Below are 21,175 nucleotides of genomic sequence, written 5' to 3'. Positions count from 1 at the left end.
AAAATGATCGCATATATGTATGGCGCTTTCTGGTACCTCTCGCATTCGCGTTACGAAGGGAATGCGACATCGCAGGCAAAACGGTCGCTTGCCTCGAGTTTCGGTCGCACGTAGAGGTCATCTTGTTTGCACAAGATCTTGTTTACAGCAACGCGCGCGTCAACCATTTTATTGGTCCCACGAAATATTTAATATAGAATAAATATACCGAATATTCCGTTTTCCTTTGTATTTCGAACTGATAGATAATCGACGTACCGGGCTTGAATCGCTCGATTCAAGATCACTTGTACATTACCTCGCAATTTCAATACGATAACGCAAGTTGAACGTTTAAATAGCTGAAAATTTAAAGCACGACGCGGAATATACGACACCAAGTCGACGCCAAGTACTTTCCATAAGTAACGCGAGTAAGCATTAAATATATAACAGTCGTCCGTGAATATGTATAGTAATATAGTAAAAGTACATTTTGTAATTTCCATTTTCGGTTACTTCTCGAGAAGTGTACTTCGAACGAATAAATCGCGAGATAACTGTGTCTGTGAACAATCCGTCGATATACGCTCACGAGAATCGCAAGGGTTAATTGATCGTTATTTTCAATCGTTGAGAATGATTGCGTTTCAAGGAATAGGACACACAGTTGGAAAAGTGAAAAAATCTGCCGGTTAAAGTTTTTGTGTTAAATAATCAAGATATTCATGGATAAATTTAACACATGTCTGCTAATCTTCTTATAAGAATTTTATCTTTTTATTTTAACTTTTTTTTTTGTTGAACTATATAATGACTTCATTCAACCAAGTTTACTTCAAGCAAGTTTGCTTCAAGCAAGTTTAACGCAATATAATCTCATTTCAAGATTTCCACGTTGAAACTAAAGATATTTTCAAATTAAGAACTTTTTCTTTCTCTGTGTATCATGTTGAATTAGCACAAAAATTTCAGCGGACCGTTTGGGACATGTGATTTATGTTAAACTTTACACAAGTTTCCCAATATCTGTGTACCTACATATGCGACGACACGTGGAGTGGCGCGCGTTCGTCTTGCTCGGGCTTCGCCGTGCGAATATGATAAAGCGAACACGCGTACGCATCGCGCACCGACGTACAGCGCGTTTGTCACCATATAAACAATCGTAACTGAACGGAGCGCCGAGCATTGTGTGCCATCCGCGATATGGACATGATGTATTTAAGGTATTATAAAATAAATGTACGATAATGTATCGAATATTCCGTTCCTTGCATTACGAAATAATTGCGAATAAACAGGCCGTTACGCGTTTTATGTGACGCTTGTTCGAAGAGTAGCATTTACGTCACTTTGAACGAAAAGGTATTTACGTGAATTACTCAAGCTGTAAAAAGTCAGTAACAGATCGATATGATTTACGGACAACGCAAATTTTATGCATTGGCCAACTTCGATTGCTTGTAACTTGAAAGCTTAAATTGCATTAAACTTTATTTTTTTTTTTTAGACATTTTAATTTTATTTTTATATTTATATTAGATTTTTTATACAACTTATTTATTATTGGTTTCAATTCTAACTCGTCTACAGAATACGCTATTAAATTAATGTATAATGGCGTAATTCTGTATATAAAACGCTGTGTATAAAATAGTCTTCGAAGGAGCGAAAATAAATTCTCCCGTGAAGCAAAATTCGAAGCTAATAGATAAGAGGATCTTATTCCTTAATTAACTTCCAGTGGACTTAAGTAGAATCTTAATTTAAGATTCAGTTACTTTAAAATCGAATATTGGAGGATTATAAAAAATGAACGGTGTCCGGTTCGTTTTCATTAAGGAGTATCGATTGCAAACTAGAATATTAACATATGGAATACCTGTGATCGCTAGCTCGAGGAAGCTGCTTTATTTTTTAAATCAATAAAGTACATGTATATAATAAGAACAAAATAGAGTAACGCACGACTCAAATGTTCTGAATCAGAAATTTAGTATATTATAAATAATAAAGATTCTTCCTATAAAGATATGATCCTATCAACGAAAATACTGTTCATAATCATAAAAATACATATCACATTTCTCGCGTTATTACGATAAATTTTATATTTTAAAGGTAGATATTTTTCCATATGACAAATATCATATAAAATTTTTACACATCATGTAATATTTCCCAAAAAATTAAAAAATACGTTTTCTCCTTTTCCAGCGCCTCCGCAAAAAGTGGCGATCAGCAATCACCCGAAGAAACAGATAATCGAGGTGAAGGTGGGCGAGTCGCGACGCTTAGAGTGCGTCGTTAGCGCGGCCAAGCCGGCCGCCTCGATCATTTGGTACCGCGGAAACGTACAGATCAAGGGCGGCGACACCACTATCGCCGCAATCTCCATCCAGGGCGGTAAGTAGCTACGCCATCCTGTTATGCACGTTGATATTCGATTACGATAATCCCGCGCGCGAATGAATATATCATGGTTATTACGCGACGAGGATTAAATGACCGCCGCGCCGCATTATACGTATTCGCATCAGATAAGCGTAATTCTGTTCTAATAACGCGGTATATCATCTAATTAAATTTCGCCACCGAATATAAATAATTATTTCGGTTACGCACAAAAACAAGTTTTTGAGTTGCCGCTATAACTACTGCAAACATGCCGTTTATATATATATATATATATATATATATATATATATATATATATATATATATATATTCGTTTCTTTTTACATTTTTACTTGTGGAATATGGGAAGATTGATTAAATTCTTCCTTTATATAAATAATTTTTATTAATAAAATGAGTGAGATAATAGGAGTTATCAACAGATTAATAAGTTGCATTTTCAATAAATATGTTATATCGATGACAAGTGTATCTAGGAACATACAAATCTTCTTACTTGATCATTTTTTAAAGGATCTGCTTTATTGACCCAAAGTGGTTTTATTTTAATACATATTTCTTTATCTTTCTCTATTTTTGTGTCTTCGTAATCAGAAGAAAAGTTGAAAAAGAAAAAAATTTTTTCTATTTGTTTTTTGACACATAGATGAATGAGTATTAAATGCATGAATTGTATAAAAGAGTCTTTTATATGATTACAGTCATATTCAAAGACTCAAGAAAAGGCGTTTAAAAAAAAACAACGTTTTTTCTATGTTCTTTACGATCTTTTATATTTTGTTCAAGTTAATCCAATCCATCGTAATCACAAGCTAGACGATACACCGTGAATATATACAGTACTAAAATCAGACTAAACAAGCGAGCGTGAATGAATAACTTTAGGGAATGAATAGCTAGCGTTGCCGATCGCTCTCGTTGAATAAGCGAGTGGTTCATTCGTGTTCGTTCGCGCACGTTAGCTCGGCTGGCTTGGCTCTAGATCCGGCTTAGCCACCGGCGCACGATATTCAGAGGCGAATAAAGTGATCTCGCGTTTCGTCGGAAGCTCACCGCGACGCCGCGCCGCGCGTAGAAGTGGGAAAAAGATTGGGACGGCGCGCGGCGTGCGGCGGGCGTCGAGACGCCTCTCCCTCTTAGCGCCGTTTCCAGTTGCCAAGAGCATCTTCGATCGATCCCGTGACACACAACCCTGGCCGCGTTCCAACTACCGAAATTGACATTCCTGTCTCCTCGCTCGCGCCGCTGCCGCTTGCGTTTTTACATTCGGCCGGAGACAGCCCGACGAGACATCAAACGATTGCATCGGCCGACTCGCCGTTTTACCACCCAACCGGGGCGCGCACCCGGGGCTAAAATATATCCCCGATAAGAACATCGATAAATAGGGCGGACGAAAACGAAAAGGGACGCGACGCGACGCGATACGATGAACAGAGGGGGTGTTCGTGAAATGAATACGACTAAAATTTTTGCAAATGCGTGTTCGTAGCGCGGTCGGACAGTAGATAAGAAAAGTTTCTGCGGAACGTGATGCATAAAGACGCTTCATTAACTATTTCGATGAGCAGGAATGAACGAATGAATATCCAATGAATGCAGAAACTGCTATTTCTTGTCGGTGATGAAATATTAATCAGTATCTAGTGGAAGGAAGAAAGGAAGAGAGAAAAGAAAAAGTGAGAGAAGAGGAGATGACTTAAATTTTGCAAAATGTAAAGTTACATATAGCGCCAAATAGTTTTAATTAAAAAATAATAATAAAAGAAACTTTTTAACATAAAATAAGCATCGTATAAAAATATTAGAATATCACTGCAGCGTTTGCATAAAAACTTTAGTTGACTACCGTTTTATTGTTTAATTAAACGTATGATTGAGTTCAACGTATGTACATTGTAGAAATTTAGCTGCATCGTTTCATGAATGCTGCGTATATCCAGCTCGTACGCCCACCTTCATATAGAGAAGGAAAGCACGCACTTTTACGAACATCGCGTAACACGAATTTATTATTGGAAAATACACGTAAACAGACTGCGATGAATTTATAAGTATTTAAAACAAATTTGCCCTTTACATTTAGCGGATTATTCGATGGAAGGTAAAATGAGTATTTTGATATTATTTTACATTACCGTATTTTAATATTATTCCTTTCGGTGTAACGTGAACATCAATTCCGTCGCAATTTGTAATATGTTTTAAAAACAGGAAGTAACGATTAAATTCTGCAAAGCGCCGTATATAATAAAAATCGCGTGTCACCCGTGAACTTATCTTTGTAAGTCGTGAATAAGGCTACTCTTACGAAATTTACGACACAATAACGTTTCTTTTTACTCGCGCGATAAAAATCGCCTCCATTCCTCGCGAGAAATTGTCTAATACTTCGAATGTCTTATCCGACGTTAGCGTAACGTCACTCAACGCAACTTTACATTTCCGTAAGTAATTGATGCGAGAAACGTCTGAATCGTCTTAACGCTATACATCTTAGATGTGCGCTATTACAATCTAACAACTGCGAGGCTGCGAACAGCGTGAAACGCAGGTCTACGTGCAGAAATAAATCGCGCGATCGTCGTCGTTTCCTTTGTTACGCGTGCTCGCATTCTCGCTCGTCATTCCAGCAGCAATCTTTCTCCGACACCGTTACGCATCCAGTCAAATCCCGTCGCCGTTGCGTTGAGAGCATTTGTGTTCCCCGTCGTGTACTCCGAAAACTGTGTAGATTGCAACACGCCGGAATAAAGAGTCGTGCGTCGCGCTTTTGCGTAAAAGCTTGTCCGGAGCTTTTAACGGAGATTTAAAAAGAGAGTGTACGTCGCGAAATACGTCACGTATATCTTTCTATTCTAACGTAACGTTGCGTTTACTCGCAACTTTAATGTAAATTACGGGTTATCTTCATGCACGCCGCCCATGAATAATTCAACTTTCTCCGCGAGTCTCGAATTAATTCGACTATCTTTGCAGATAATCGAGTGATTAAGGCGCTTTGAATTTTGATTAAGAATCAATATCGCGCGCTGAAATTGATAAGCGTTAAAACGTTTGCCACTAAATACGCGATGTAGACGAGTATATTCTATAATTTTCTTAAATGTATACTTAAAATTAATTACAAAATTTAAAAGAGCCACAAAATATACGTAATATAAAGGGAAAGCAATTTTTTGTTTTGAAAAATTTCGGAAAGTTAATCAATAAAATATCAATGTAAGTAAAAAATTAAAAAAAAATCAGAGGGAAGTGGGCTACAAAGCCCCTTAGTTATCCCGACCTAAAAGGTTTTTTCTATAACAATTCCCATTCAATGCGTGCAACAAACAATAATGAAAAAAAGAAAAAGTGGTTAACGTCGCTGCTATGAGATAAGAGTAAATGGCAACTGGAATTCATACGGCAATTTGCTATTCCGCATTCCGGAAATTCTCTGAAGTAACATGAAAGACAAAAAAAAACGATAATCGAAGAGAAATAGTTAATTTCGCGGCTATAAAGTGGAAGCAGGTGGCAGGTGGTATTTATTTCGCGATTTGCGCGGACAATGTTGCAGATAAGGAGAAGCCCGGAGAGACGAAGGAATTGCTCAAGTACGACACTCACGGTTCCATTACCATCATGCCTACGGCGGACGATAATGGGATGGATTACACCTGCGAGGCCAGCCACCCGGCAATACCCATAGACAGGCCTATGCGGGCCACCATTAAACTTTCCGTTTTCTGTAAGTACGGCGGACATAGGTATGCTATAGAAACGCGCTCGCGTGATCGCTTATGCCGCAGCGTGTCAACGTACTCGACATATTGTCGTGAAGAAAGCATAGCGAAAATTAGAGTTTGTAGCGTTACCGAAATCACCGAAAACGAATCGACATTAACTCCAAGTTCGCGCTCTCTTTAATTTTACGACTCTCTTTATTTAAGGAAACTGACGCGAGTCTCATTTGTACGTGAATAGAAAGAATGCTTTTTATGTAATATAAGATAGAATAACAGAGTCAAATTAGAACTGCAGTAACTTTGTCAATTTAGAGATTGCGGTAACAGCAAAATTATTTAGCGTCGCTTTCAATTATCACTTAAATTGATGTAACAAGTTAGGTTGAATTTATTATGTAATATAATCCTCGGGATGAATTGCAATTCGCCTGATATACCGAATTAGAACGCGCGATGCAGATTCAGGTATCCGTATATAGAGCTCTTCTCAAATCTCGCGTGCACGTCGTCTCTTTGAGTTATTCGAGCTGAGACTGACTTTCGATCCCAATTATCCGGATTATGTTTTCAAATAAGTTTCGTTAGCTTCTAATAACGGCGCAATATACCGACGTCTACCTGTCTGCCTGCGCAGATCCACCTGGTCCACCGTACATAGAGGGCTATACCGAGGGTGAGACGGTGCAGCGCGGTCAAAACGTGGAGCTCGCCTGCCGATCACGCGGCGGAAACCCGCCGGCGGAAATTGTCTGGTACAGGAACGACGAGAAGGTTACGGCGGCCCATCGCCGTGGCCCCGGCGCCAGCGAGAACGTGTACTCGTTCATAGCACGAGCGGAGGATGACAAGGCTCGGTACAGATGCGAAGTCTCCAACATCATGAGCGTGCAGCCTATGAAAGTGCACGTCGATCTCACCGTGCTTTGTAAGTGCGCGCGCGCGCCTGCGATAATTATCCGCAATTAGGTAGCATTAAAACGTTGCAAATTGCATTTAGAGAAACGTTCCGAGAAACCCTTCATTCGTTCTCTGTATTACCACCCCTCATATAATCGCATGTTATTATCGTCTCTTATGTTAATCGAATCGAATAATGGGCTTTGATTTTTAATACATTTAGCAGCGCGTGTATTTTAATTCCGCCTATGTAATTATATTTTATGATCCTTTTTATATTAATACGAAACGAATCGCGCAAAATACCTCAATTTAATTTATCCACAGTTACGTTCGACGATTTCAGATTTTATTTTGTTTATCGTACTGAATTAATTTTAAAGGGCGATTAATTTTAATTGATATAAATTTAAATGAATCTCCTCCAAAACTGGAGTAAAAAAGAATAGAGAAATGTGGAAATTTTATTACTCTTACGACGTCATTTTTTTCCGTTCTTGAATCTTGCAGAATGCGTTATATTCTCGCGAGTGATACTTGAGACGTATTTAAGGTGTTAGAATATTAACGTTGCCTGGTGCCTGTCTGTGGCACTTACCATTACTTTACCGCAAAGGCGTAGTATTGCACGACGTAAGGTTGCACAGCGTATGGACGATCTCTTGCCGACGGAACAACCGCATAAATAATTCCGCTTCTCTATTTTCGTCGAGGCTACGTTCCCGTACCCAAATTGAAATTTTGCTAACTTTATGTTCGCGTGATATATGTGGATAAAAGCTCGTGGAAAATATCGTGGCTGGCTTATCGTATACTCGCGATTAAGGGCGAATGCTTGTCGACCGTATAGTTGCAGTTATTGACAGCTTGTCGGTAAACTTTTATTTCATATTTTTACGGCCGACGTTTCAAAAATGAAAATTGACGACGCAGCGGAGCGACGTTAGTTTCTCGAAGCTCGGTGACTTTCAATTCCCGCGCGGAGATTTGCTTAATATAGACTATCAAAATTACAATATCTCGTTATTTTTTAAATATCTTTTTCTGATATCCGTCTCTATCGGGATATACATATTTTTATCCGCTAAGCGTTTGTATTTATTCTATCTGTTCTTGCTCTAAATATCTAAATAAATCAAGATATGTCTGTCTATCCTCATTCTTTATCTACTATTTCCACCGTGAATTTTTCTGAACCACTGTTCGGATGAACTAATTCGAGCTTTTTTCACGCGCTTACTTTTACAATCTTTCCTACAGTCGCGCCCTCCGAGGTGAACATCAACGGCCCGACCGAGGCGAAGGCGGACGACCAGGTGCTCATTACTTGCACGACGGAGAACTCGAATCCGCCGGCGGATATAAAGTGGACGGTGGACGGGCATAATTTCGAGAGCAACGCCTCGAAGACGGAGCCGGCGCCGAACGGTGGCTGGATCACCAGCTCGAACGTGACGTTCAGCATTAATCGCAAGAGCCGCAGCATCGTCGTCATCTGCCACGCTTCCAACGCCAAGCTCACGGAGAACGTGGTCGGCACGCACACCATCAACGTGATATGTGAGCGTCCCTCCCTTCTCTATCGTATACAATTTTCGCTAGAGCACTCGGTATACACAGAGGCGTATCGCGCGTTGCAGTTGTAACGAGAGACTCCACGCTTCTCGCCCGCGGCGAAAATTTAATTTCCGCCTGGCGTCAAAGGACCGTGCTATACGGATGTACCGGAACTACTATGAGATATCTTTCGGAAGGACCTTTCAATTGCCAATATTGACGATATTAAATTTTTCAACGGCCGCGCATCAAATAAATCTTCGTTGAGATAAAATCGAGATAGGATTAACTTTAATTGAAGTGAAAAACGAAATTTTCAGTTGATTATATTTACGCTCTTCGGGCTTCATTTGTGAATGCGATTAATCCTCTTCGTGGATATTCTCGTTAAAGAGGAGCCCGCCACATTTTAATATTTTCAAATAAACATAAACATTATTTTCAAATAAACGTAAACATTAATATAATTTTAATAACATTTGTATGGAGACTGTATTTCTCCTTTTAACTTTCGGTAAAAAATGCTATCTTTGTCACAGACAAATATACAATTCCGACGCGTATGATAAAATGGGTTTAAAGCTGAGTCTATCTAAGATAAGTTAAAAAAAAAAAGATTGATTCCCCCAAGACGAAATATTGTAATGCACACATATTTTTTCTTCGAGTACATCGTCGAAATAATAGATATCGCGTTCCATCTGCTTCAACGTTCTACAATTTGTAACATTGTTTAGAAAATTCGGTAATGATGTTGTTGCCCGTGTTGCCGTTGACATCTTCGCGACACGCGGCAACAAATTAATCGACCGCGCCGCCGTTATCCGTGGTCCCGAAACACGCATACGAACACGCGATCTCGCGAATCCGATGGTCAGAATTCATTTAACATATTCGACATTACGTCATGTTGCGCGCATGTGATACACTCTCGTAATAATACAACCGTAATCGACCGACATTAATTTCCGCCATAAATAAATAATCCTTGTATAATCAACTGCGTTTTCAGCTTGTAATTACATGCATTAAAATTATTCGCTGTCTGAATATACTAAACAATTAGTGGCCTCCAATCCATATACCGCTCGGCAATCCGAGACTGCAATAACGAATGCCACTCGTGTCCAATAATGTAACTGGATTCAACAAATAATCCTTACAAATTATCGTTAAGCCCTTTACCGAATGTTGAACGAACAATGAGACGAAGTCGACAAAAAAGGCGGAGAGACGAGTGATAAACGCGCGAAGTGTGACGTGATAAAAATGAAGGAGAAAAATTCGTGTTCCTTTTTTTCACTATACACATTCGTCTCTGGCTTACAAAATTTTTCTACTGCATAAATCCATTTCTTTTCATTCGCGTCCTGGCTTTTGATAGAGATATTTTTTAAATCGTGCGAGAGTGTAATAACAAATGTCAAAGATTCATAATGCGTAAAGTATAATAGTAAAGTAATTAACAAGTAATTGACCGATTGTGATCGCGCGAATTTATTTGATACATCTTGCAGATCCACCTTCGAAACTAACTGTCACTGGATACGAGGAGGGCACGACGATAGTCGCCGGGACGGTACTGAAACTCATGTGCACCGCTACCGCGGGTAATCCATTGGCCACGTTAACATGGTACAAGAACGACCGTAAGGTACGTGAGCTCGTACAAGGGATCGTCGTAAATCTAGTTGTGGCGAATTATCACACAGACTCAAAAGAGACTCCAAAGCGCAAGAAAGTCTCCTCATTTTTCTAGCTTTAAAAGTTGCACTAATTATTGAAGAAACAACAATAACGGAAATAATTATTTTTTATTAGATTATCTAGTCTCAGAATGTTTTTCTCCGAACTAACGCTTGATTAAGTATTCGAAAACGATCTTGTGCATCCACAGATTAAAACTCCTTCCTATTTTAAATAAATAAAAAATCTTAAAACAAAACTCGCTTTTTGAAATTGTAATAATTATTAAAATTAACGATATTAACTCTTTCTCAGATGGAAATTTTAAACAAGAATGGTGAAAATTCATAACTCGTAAAAGTTATCTATTTTAAATGTGATTTTATATTTAAAACATTTTACAATTTATGGATTCATTTCTTGCACTTTTAAAGCTTTTCAATTTTTGCGATCATTTTGGTCTCTACATTAATTTAAATATTTTGATGCCCGCCACCGCGTAGATCGTTATATTAACATTGTCTTATATCGCAGGTACTCGGCACGGTGAGACAGCGCGGAAATCACGCTGTCTCGAACGAGCTGACGATGCTCGTCAACGCGTCCGACAACAATGCCCACGTGCGATGCGAGGCGACGAATTCCGCCACCGAGATCCCCATGCTCAAAGTTCTCGTGCTGAAAGTCTATTGTAAGATATGATACTCATCCCGTATATTCATTATCAGAATCCTTTTGTTGTGTTTTTATCGCGAGGCTTCACTTAGTTCGAGGAAGAGACGTCAAGTTTCTCCGGTATAAGAAAAGCTAGCGCATAGACATGATTGAACGACGCTGTAATTACTCGCTTTTTCTTCAACGTCGCGTCGCGAGTCGCGAATCTCGGCGGCAGCTATACGGCAATATTTTAAACGGCGAACCGTCGACTTTTTTTCCACCCCCTTCAGTTCCGCCCGAGAGGGTGAAGATTAACCGCGAGCCCCAGGATTTTCATGCCGGCCAGGAGGGACGTCTAATCTGCGAATCGAGCAGCAGCAATCCCGCCGCTGAAATGTCGTGGTGGAAGAACGGGATACCGGTGCCCGGCGCCATGAACAGCACCAAGCCCGGATTACACGGCGGCTACCTCTCGTCCGTTGAGCTCTCGCTGGACTTAACCGAGGACATGAACGGCGAGGTGTACACCTGCGAGGCGAAGAACGCCGAATTGGGGAGATCCAGTCACGACGCGACGACGCTGGACGTGCTATGTGAGTGTAGAACTAAGTAGATCGCTCCTAACAACATAATCTACATACCTGGCGAGAGATCAGCACGCATGCACGATCGGTGCCCGGCGCGCGAGTGCGTTCAACCCGGAAATCTCTGTGGAGTGCGAATGCGCGGTATAGTGCATCTCTCTCTCTTTCTCTCTCTCTCTCTCTGTCTACGATATATCCTGCATATATCGAATTGCGCTTGTATAAATTTATTTGCATTTTATCCGCGATATCTCGTATGTACAATAACAATCTGCGGCGTACAATAACAATCAATCGGGTTACAAATGAGTTGAAAAGAATGCAGAATATAGGTGAGATTATGAAGGGAGAAAAATTAATCTGCTATTTATTTTTATATAAACTTGTTGCAAAAATATATTAAAAATATACACCAATACGCGCGTGATATTAAAAAATTTTTATGAAACAGATACATACTATATAATAGATAGATATGTAAAAACAAACTTTTTATATTTTTTTTCATACTTTTTAGAATTGTAATCCTGCTGCTCGAATATACAATAACGAATTGTTGAATTTTTCGTTTTTAATTGCATGGTTATCCGCAGGTAATGAAAGAAATGAAACTATGAAACGAACATTCAAAGTTGTGCATAAACGTGAAGAAAATGAAGCTATACAGTTTTACCAAATAGCAAGTTATAAAAAATGCCTCTTTTCCACGATAATACTTTTTTGAAAATTATATCAAATGTATGTCGACTCTCGAAGCTATTTTTTAACATCTTGCCCGATTAGATATGACGGAAGTAAAACACGATAACGTGACTTGCTTTTTCTTTCTTGTTCCATAGACAAGCCGATATTTTCGCCGTTAGACCCTTCCGAATTAACTGGCTCGGAAGGAGAGCCCTTTGTAATTTCCGTATCGGCGAGGGGCAATCCCAACACGACGGAATACACGTGGACGAGGGATGGTCTGCCGTTGGGTAGCAGCGGTAAGAGAATAACTGCGCACGGTTCCACGCTAAATATCACGAGATTGGATCGTCACGACGCTGGCACGTACATATGCGAGGCGCTGAACAAGGAGGGAACCACCTTTTACCAGCTAAATCTGACCGTGCAGTGTGAGTAAACAATATACAACCCGCGTGTTAATGCGCAAATAAACTCTATTACGATATTATCGCGATTAATTTCGTTTTATAAAAGAAGTAATATTTGACGTTTTAAAAAATTTCTGGATTAATTTTAATGTGTCTACAGGTGATCGATTATCTGTCGCAATTTTCTCCTATCTCTAATATTTTGCTCAATTTCTTATAATTACTTTAATCTTTCTTTAATCCTCTCTCTCTTTCTCTCTCTTTTGCTCGATTAATGATTTTCTTATACGCCAAGTGATTTTAAAAAGTCTTCTTTAATACACAAAGTTGTTCTCTAACATGTGAATTACAATTCATCGTTTTGCTCGTACGACATCCCGCAGATCCGGCTAAAATCAAGCGCACTTCCTCGTCGGGGATAGTTTATCCACCGGGTATCGAGGCGAAGCTATTCTGCGAGGTCGACGGCAGCCCGATCGGCGACGAGTATGTCACATGGCAGAAAATAGGATCGAATCCTGAACTGCCGGGACGTTATTCGACGTCTTTCGTCAATCGGACGTCGTACCTTCACATAGAATATCCCAGCCAGGAAGACGTCGGCGAGTATCGATGCAAGGTCAACAACGGCATCGGCAACGTAACATCGGATCCTATTCTATTTATTACGAATTGTACGTAAAGTATTTTCAAGAATTTTTATTTCGATTATTTATATATAATAGTAATACTGTCGAAGTAGGAAGTTTATTTTTAAGCGCGATTGAGAATAAATGATAAAAATTGTTATCTAGCTATAATTGTCATGTATCGTATAATAATGATGACTTAATTAAAAATATAACCGTTGTTATATTTTTAGAAAAAAGTAAGCGCGAGCGATGCATTTAGCACGTAAATAAACTGGCAACATAGAATCGAGAGAATTCGTGTGATTAATAATATTGACTTTTAGTTTCAATATTTATACAGTAAACAATTAATAATAGTACAGTGAAAAGTGTCCTAATTATTGATGTTAATAATTAAATATTATAATATTGCAATAATTATGTTTCAGTAAATATAATATCAATGATAATCAATAGTCAATAATAGAAGTTCAAATCATCGACTCTATAATTGCAAAAATGTCGACGTTTAATTGCATCTCAACAGAAAAACCAATTATAGATACACACGTAATATATGCATAATATATTTGTGCGGCGCGATTCACGTATCGGAATGTGCGCGTAATAAAGAATTTACTGGTTACTTTTATGCGCAGTTAAACCGGAAATGACGAACACCCCTCTGACGCGAAAGGCAGCGGCGAACAAAGGAATAAACGTCCAATTGTTCTGCAAAGCGCGAGGATCTCCATTGCCGCGTTTCACTTGGATCTTCAATGGGAAAACTTTATTGCCGAATGCAACCGAAGATAAATACAGTATCACTCACAGCGATGTAAGTCGCTTTATAAGATGTACTTATCTCTTAAATAACGACTTCCTTTACCGTTATATCTCCTTTAGAGCCTCCGCAGTATTGTATCGCGTACTGTAAATCTTGTTCTTCGTTTAACTTCGAACGAATTTTACTTTGATAGAATTTCCATGTCGGACATAGTTAAGAAGATATTTACCGTTGTAAATTCGAAAGTTGTGAAGAGGTCGCGACACCCGATTAAAATGTTGCCAAGAGAAATAATAACCATGTCGTTACAAAGACTATACACTCGAAAGCGCGTTATACACCCCGAAATATCTTTTTGATTTTAACGTCTTGATAATATTTGCGTCCTTAACGATAAAGTAACAAATTAAGCTCCTCTACGTTCTCTAGCTGTCGGAGCTCTATTCGGAAACGATGTTGACCATCTATCACGTGAGGTCGCAAGACTACGGCAAGTACGAATGTCGTGCCCAAAACAAAATGGGACTGTCGACGGACGAAATACTTTTGGACGTCACGTCGCCGCCGGACAAGCCGAGCGACTTGGAGGTCTACAACTATACACACGACTCGGTCACGTTGGCCTGGAAGCGCGGTTTCGACGGCGGCCTGCCGACGTCCCATCAGATACGATGGCGACTGGCGCAGGATTACGAGGATCGCTATTATTACCTGGACGTCCCGCCCGGCGAGTACAAGGCCACTATATCCGGCCTGTCACTGGGGACTTATTACGTGTTTAGCGTAAAGGCCATCAACGAGAAAGGAGACAGCGGTTTCTTGCCGGATCTCCTCAAAGTCCAGACGCTTCGTAAGTTGTAGACCGCTAAACACCGTAGATTGCTTCCGTAATTCGAAAGCAGCGACTTCCCAATACGTTACGACGTAGCATAATCAACAGAAATCATAATCATGAAGCTCATTCTCACGGAGATTATAATTGTTCTTTTTCTCATGAGCGAAGTATCTATCTGCATTAGACCAGTACATCGTTATTCACACTACATAGTGGAAAATAACAGCTTGCTAAATCATTATGCAGATCATCGAGACATAATTAAACGCGATTGCCCCGCATCCACGTAATTAATTGTACTCGGTAATTAGGTTGATCATGTATTACGTTACGTACATTTAGTGTGTTTCGTGAATGTTCGCATGGCATTTATATCGTGGGTTAGTTGTAATAAAGTACATTGGACATTACATAGCATAGCATTTACAAGTATATCATACGTGTAATGCAGTGATTTTCAGCATGTTTCATTCCAATGGTCGATATCAGTACGGTGACGCTTAGCTTTGAAAATTTTTTTGACACAGTATTTTTCCCAACGCTTCTAAGATAGAGAAATTACAGGCTTGACAAGGAAATTATGGTCAAAACCGTATGAATTGTCGCGCGTAACTGCCGCGCATTGTTATAATTATTTTACACCGGTGCGGAAACACAATCCAAACAGTTACTTGCTTGCCTTTTGTTTAAGGGGAAATGATTAATAAGCAAGTACGTAGTTGCTATTCGACCTGTTTAATTACTGGCTGCAAATCATATTAGCGGCGTTACAGCATTCCGCAATAGCCGAAGATTTCGAAGTTGAACGTGTGACTAACAATGTAGACCGACTCGTTGCATGAATAACACAAACCGGTGATGGGGCATTGGCTTGGGTTACAGGCGAGGCGCCACCAACCGAGTTGACATCAAGCGAGAATAGTTCCTCGTACATCATCGTCATTATCATCACTGTTTCCGCCTCTGCTTGCCTACTCATTGCCGCAACCATAGTCTTTGCTACAATAAAGTCGAAAAAGAAGGTCCAGCGTGCTGGTAAATATAATATCTATCATGTGTTCTTTCTCTCCTATTTCCCTAGGCCCGAATAAAGAGGAAAACCTGCCGGACGTCCTCTCGGAAAAGGGCGACTTTCCGATGAATTATATCTATACGTTAGCGGCGACTTCCGTCATCATTTTTATCGTTAATGTCTTCATCATGTTGTGGTACTTAATACGAAAACGAAATAAAGCTCGTAAGTTTGCGACCAATAATAATACTTAGCGCACACGCGCTTCAATTTAGAAGATTAGCCCAACGTTTGGCTACAGCCGCGGCAGAAGATGAGTCCAGTTTACTTTCCTAATAAATTTTGAAAGAGATTTTAAAGTTAAACGAAAATAACTCGCAGTATACCGCAGTAGATTATGTAAATTAAGTAAAGCTGATTACTAATAATACTGTAATAAATTAATATATCTCTATAATATGGATTGCAATTCATTAAAGATAATGAATTCATTATTTTATAACTTTACACACATTTGGTTTATTGCTATGTCTTTTAAATGTTCATGTATCAAGAAAATTTGCGATTTGCATGTGTAATTAGTTAAAAAAAAAATTAAGTTAAATTGTTTCAATTACATTCGTCTTCTGCGTGCGGCCCTAACTGTACTATTCACGTCTCGCTTTGCTATTCACATGTTCACCACGTGTTATCTTTGCATAGGCATTAATAAGTCGCAGACCGCGGATATGTATGCACCGTCCACCGTCAACGGCGACACCATGACCGGCGAACTAAGTTCGATGTCGGACGAGAAGAGCGACGTCAACTTCGACGCTAATGATTACGTGGTCAGTGCCATCAGTCAGTATGTTCTTAGTAACAAGTAATTCCGGAGGGTAGGTTTGAGTTCTAGCAACACTTTTTCTGTTCCGCTTCCTCTATTAGTTTCGCCACTCTTTCTCTCTCTCTCTCTTGCTCCTCGTTTCTTCCTTTTACCCGCGTCATTTGATTTCTCTGTTTTTTTTTTTACGGTTCCATTTACGTTCTAACGCGAGATGTTGTGTTAGATAATAGAATAATGAGCAGACTGTCTTAACGATACTGTCTCCTTTGCGGCTAACTTTAGCTTTATTTTTCAACCGTTTGCAGTTGAAATAATTTGCATCGCATCATTAAGCATGATGTTATTTCAATTATCGATTATTTAAAAACTGTTTTCATGCTCAGTCGAATCTGTAGAAACTTTCTGGTTACAAAGCTAACTTTAATAATTCGAAGTTAAGCTACTTTTTTGTTTAAATTACAGTTATTTTTTGCAGCTTTGGCACACCATAGCACGTACTTTTATTTTCGTATATAAAGTCCCGATATTTTTTATAATATACCGTCACATATTTATATCATGACGATCTCATGTCATTCGATCGCAGAGTTCGGCTAAAGGTAACTATCCTCAGGTAAAATCTAACGTATCTCTTAAAAAATAGCGCTATGATGAGAACAATCTTAGTGTTAAACGCTCGCAACATCTTAATCCAATAAGATATTTTTTACATCATAAATTCTCTGCGAATTTCTTCACAAGACCACTCTAACATGGCTTTTCTAATCATTAAACACTCGCCTGCTTTCTCGCAGTAGCGTTAGACCTCGCATACAATGGAAGTAGGAGCAGTAACGAGAGAGTAACAAGATATGAAGTAATCGATGTTAACATTCAATCGCGAAGAGAAAGAAATGTTGATATGGTGGTTTCAATTCCTCGCATTAATCCGTTATTTTACAGCAATAAAAGATTTATACAACTCACCGAAATGATGTGAAACTGAATATCAGCGCAGAACGTTGATCTGTAAATAAAAACAAGAATTATACATATATAAAAAAGTTATGTTTTTTTTATCGCAGACAGAGAATACAAAATATATCTATCGTATAAAAATTATTTTTCTAAAAGTAACCCAGAGATACTTGAAACATTTTTGAAACAATAATTCAGTGAGAGAAAAATTATATTCCGTGCAAAAGAAATTAAGTGAAAAATAATTGTTTGCAAATCAGATAAAAATTATATTTTTCATTTCTATTTGCTTACAGTTCGGTTTTCATTATTTTGTTATTTAGTCAAAAAGTTATTTTATTATTTTTTATCGTTTTATTATTTTATATTCGCTCTGTTAAAGATAGGATTAACGAATATATAGCACGCACGAAATATCAAATTTATTACTATTGATCGGGCAAGAATGCGATATGAGAACACACATATAACGTGTGTAGCTTATTTTTTTGTGATTCGCGGTAAACTCGCTTTTTCGTGATTATGAGCCGATTTCACAGTCTCCGATTAATTTGATCGTCCGATTAAACTCACTCTGCATCTCTTTCTAACTGTCCCCCTTAGAAAGAGGCGAAGAAGTGAGTTTAATCGAAAGATCAAGTTAATTGGAGACTGTGAAATCGGTCCAATGCCGGGTAAATTAATCGAACGATCGAACAAATTACTTACCACGCAGAGTCGTTACGCCGTCGCCTGCATTTTTCCGTCGTCGTTTCATCGCGCGGGAATCGGGATATATAGCGCACTGAGATGAATAATAGCCGATCGGAAGCGCTATACGGCTAATTACGGTCGCGGCGATGCTAATTAACGCGACACGACAATCGCCCGCCACTTTGCACGGCACTTTTGGCGTTTATTGCACTCGCGACAACGAAAAACCAACGTAAAAAGGCGACGATCGACCGCGTCCCTCTGTCCGGTCGCAACTTTCGACGTTCATTACGCGCGATATAACCCCAGCCGGAATGATAGCGTCTTTTCGACGTCTATAGATGTCGATAGATGTCGAATCGACATCTATAAGATGTCAATTCGACGTCTACAGACGTCGGCGTTCCGGCTGGGACGGCGGTCGTTGCGAAGTGAACAACGAGCGAGAGATTCGGGCCGCGCGCGGACAACTTCACGCCGGTTCGCGAATGTCGCGCGACACAAATATCGAGTATTAGATGACGATTAACATAATCTGGGTATTAGACGGTTTAATCGAGCTGATTAGCGATCGCAAACAAGTACTGATCGATCCGATGCGCGATTTAGAAGAGCAGATAACGAAATAACGCGTCTCGATAGTTAGCCTCCCGCGAATGTCGAAAATGAAAAGACGCAATTGAAATAGAACGATCCGATTAATCGTCATTGTACATACATATGACGTTGATATAATACAATACGATGCTCGTCCATTATTTTTGTTTCGGCATTTCCGACGTTTATTGTACTTACGACGCGTTCGGGACGAGCAAGTAGCGCGAGACGCAACCGATTCTTCGACGCCATTACGGTGCACGCTGCACCGCGACGTTGGGGAGGATTCGCGGGAAACGCGCTCAACTTCACGCAGATCCGCGGAGAGTCGACATATACTATTTAAAGAATTAAAAGTTACTAAACGCCACAATCGATACGAATATCCGGAATATCTAATTCAATTACTGGCGCGATGAGCCCCGAATGAGTACCTATAATGTCGAAATAAACGCGTTTTTTAACAAATATAGACTGTGAAGTGCGTGAATAACGCGGAACGAGAACTCGACCGAAGAGAAACATTTCGGTAACGCGACGTCGAACGATCCGATTAATCTCGCGCGAGCGTACCTACATGTTAATACAACGCGATGATCACCCATCGTTTCGGCATTTCCGTTTATTTCGCACTCGCGCGACGCATCCGGGATGAGTAAATATCGCGACACGGTAAATATCGCAATAAATCGATGCTTCGGCACGTTGACGTCCGTTACGTGTGTATACGCAAAACGTTTAGGAAAGATTCGAAGCGCGCGCCGGCAACTTCACGCCGCTCCGCGAACCGCGAACTACGATCTAAAATCTAAATTCTAAAAAGATTAATGAAAATGAAATTTATATTAAATTACTGGAGGATCCCCACAATTAACGTAGGAATCGTGTCGATCGTATGCGCGATGCACTTTGAAAGAGTAAACAATATCGAAACGATGTCTTTTAATAAATAGATTATCTTAGTTCACATAACTGTAGCTATAATATGCGAGACGAAGGGAAGCGCAATATCGGAGAACGCGGCTAATCTCGATCGCGTGTTGATTTAACACGCCACGGCGATTATACGACGCCGTTCGACGCTCGCGCACGCAAGATACTTACGCTTCCCTTCGACCGAAGAAAACACACGCGCGAGTAAAGGTCTCAGCGTTGCAAACCGAGCGTAAAATGGCGGGTCGTGTAATTCAAACGGAACTAAATGAGCGACGGCGAGCTTCGTTATAAAATTTCTATAATGGACGTTAATTAGAATTATTTGGACTTAACGATCGAAACTGATTCTCGATTAAGTGTCGCTAATTATAAGCGATTACGGATTTTATGATTATGTTATTAATTTGTTGTAATGATATAATAGTATATACTGTTGATAAATCGCTAATTACAGTCTTATTATAGATTGATTATATTATTAATTAGATTAGTAAAAGTAATTATTAGATACTTTAGATATTGTTATTGCCGCATTACCTTTGTAAAATTAATAGGAAGATTTGAAATGAAAACGAGGCCGATTGTAAATGTTAACAAATGCAAATTGGATGTACATTTTAATTATCACGATTAAAGTGTTATCGCATTAATTGTCAGTATTCTGATACTATAACAAGCTATCATAAACAACTCTCACTCCACTACTCGTACTTCCATTGAATAAGATCTTAAGTACAAGAAAACACTTGTTGAAACTTGTATTAATATATTAATTACAAAGGAGGGCGTGAAACACAAGGGCTTAAATAATAAAAAAAACAATTAAATTATACACAGAAAAAGTAATATTTTTTTTAATCTATACATTTAATATCTAATTATAGGAACAGTGTATAACAAAATAATTCTCTTATATATCATAAATTAATATGTATATTGATTGTATTATTATAAGAGGGATTTTGCGATTTATTGGAACAAAGTTTCAAGACAAATAGATTTAGCTTCCAAAGTCCGTTTCATGCCTGTTGTTTGCAAAATACAATACCGGATATCGGACCACAAATCACAAATCAATTTGTCGTTTAATTTGTTGTATAACAGGACGAGGGGCGCAAAACCGCAGCTAGCACGTATTTAATAGATCAAACTATGCAGGATTTCGGGAAAGGCGGTTTAGAGATGCAGGTTCATCAGGGCACCCTCGGTCGTCGCAGCAATCACATGCAGACGTCCATGAACATGGACTCGCCACCGCAGCGGACCACCGCCAGCGGGACTCTCTCGGGCACATGTAAGTATTCATAATTAAAAT

The 21,175-nt window shown here is 39.2% G+C and overlaps 1 protein-coding gene across 3 annotated transcripts in view; it reads left to right on the top strand.

Moving 5' to 3' along the window:
• Positions 1-21,175, top strand: part of Sns (sticks and stones) — a 276,474-nt gene that overhangs the window by 247,021 nt on the left and 8,278 nt on the right. Inside the window, exons 4-17 of one of the 3 annotated variants that reach the window (XM_071782967.1) lie at positions 2,200-2,388; positions 5,963-6,133; positions 6,766-7,056; positions 8,289-8,588; positions 10,103-10,239; positions 10,806-10,962; positions 11,219-11,521; positions 12,352-12,627; positions 12,990-13,280; positions 13,877-14,055; positions 14,434-14,854; positions 15,722-15,874; positions 16,554-16,681; positions 20,965-21,154. In XM_071782967.1, coding sequence (XP_071639068.1) covers positions 2,200-2,388; positions 5,963-6,133; positions 6,766-7,056; positions 8,289-8,588; positions 10,103-10,239; positions 10,806-10,962; positions 11,219-11,521; positions 12,352-12,627; positions 12,990-13,280; positions 13,877-14,055; positions 14,434-14,854; positions 15,722-15,874; positions 16,554-16,681; positions 20,965-21,154 — 3,186 coding nt within the window. Of the gene's footprint in view, positions 1-2,199; positions 2,389-5,962; positions 6,134-6,765; positions 7,057-8,288; positions 8,589-10,102; positions 10,240-10,805; positions 10,963-11,218; positions 11,522-12,351; positions 12,628-12,989; positions 13,281-13,876; positions 14,056-14,433; positions 14,855-15,721; positions 15,875-15,920; positions 16,077-16,553; positions 16,730-20,964; positions 21,155-21,175 lie in introns of those variants that run through there. The other 2 variants (XM_071782966.1, XM_071782968.1) reach the window with 2 other exon arrangements.

Source organism: Temnothorax longispinosus, chromosome 7 (genome assembly GCF_030848805.1).
Source record: "Temnothorax longispinosus isolate EJ_2023e chromosome 7, Tlon_JGU_v1, whole genome shotgun sequence".
Classification (NCBI taxonomy): domain Eukaryota; kingdom Metazoa; phylum Arthropoda; class Insecta; order Hymenoptera; family Formicidae; genus Temnothorax; species Temnothorax longispinosus.
The sequence above is the reverse complement of the archived record's forward strand: the minus strand, read 5'-3'. Positions and strand labels throughout refer to the sequence as shown.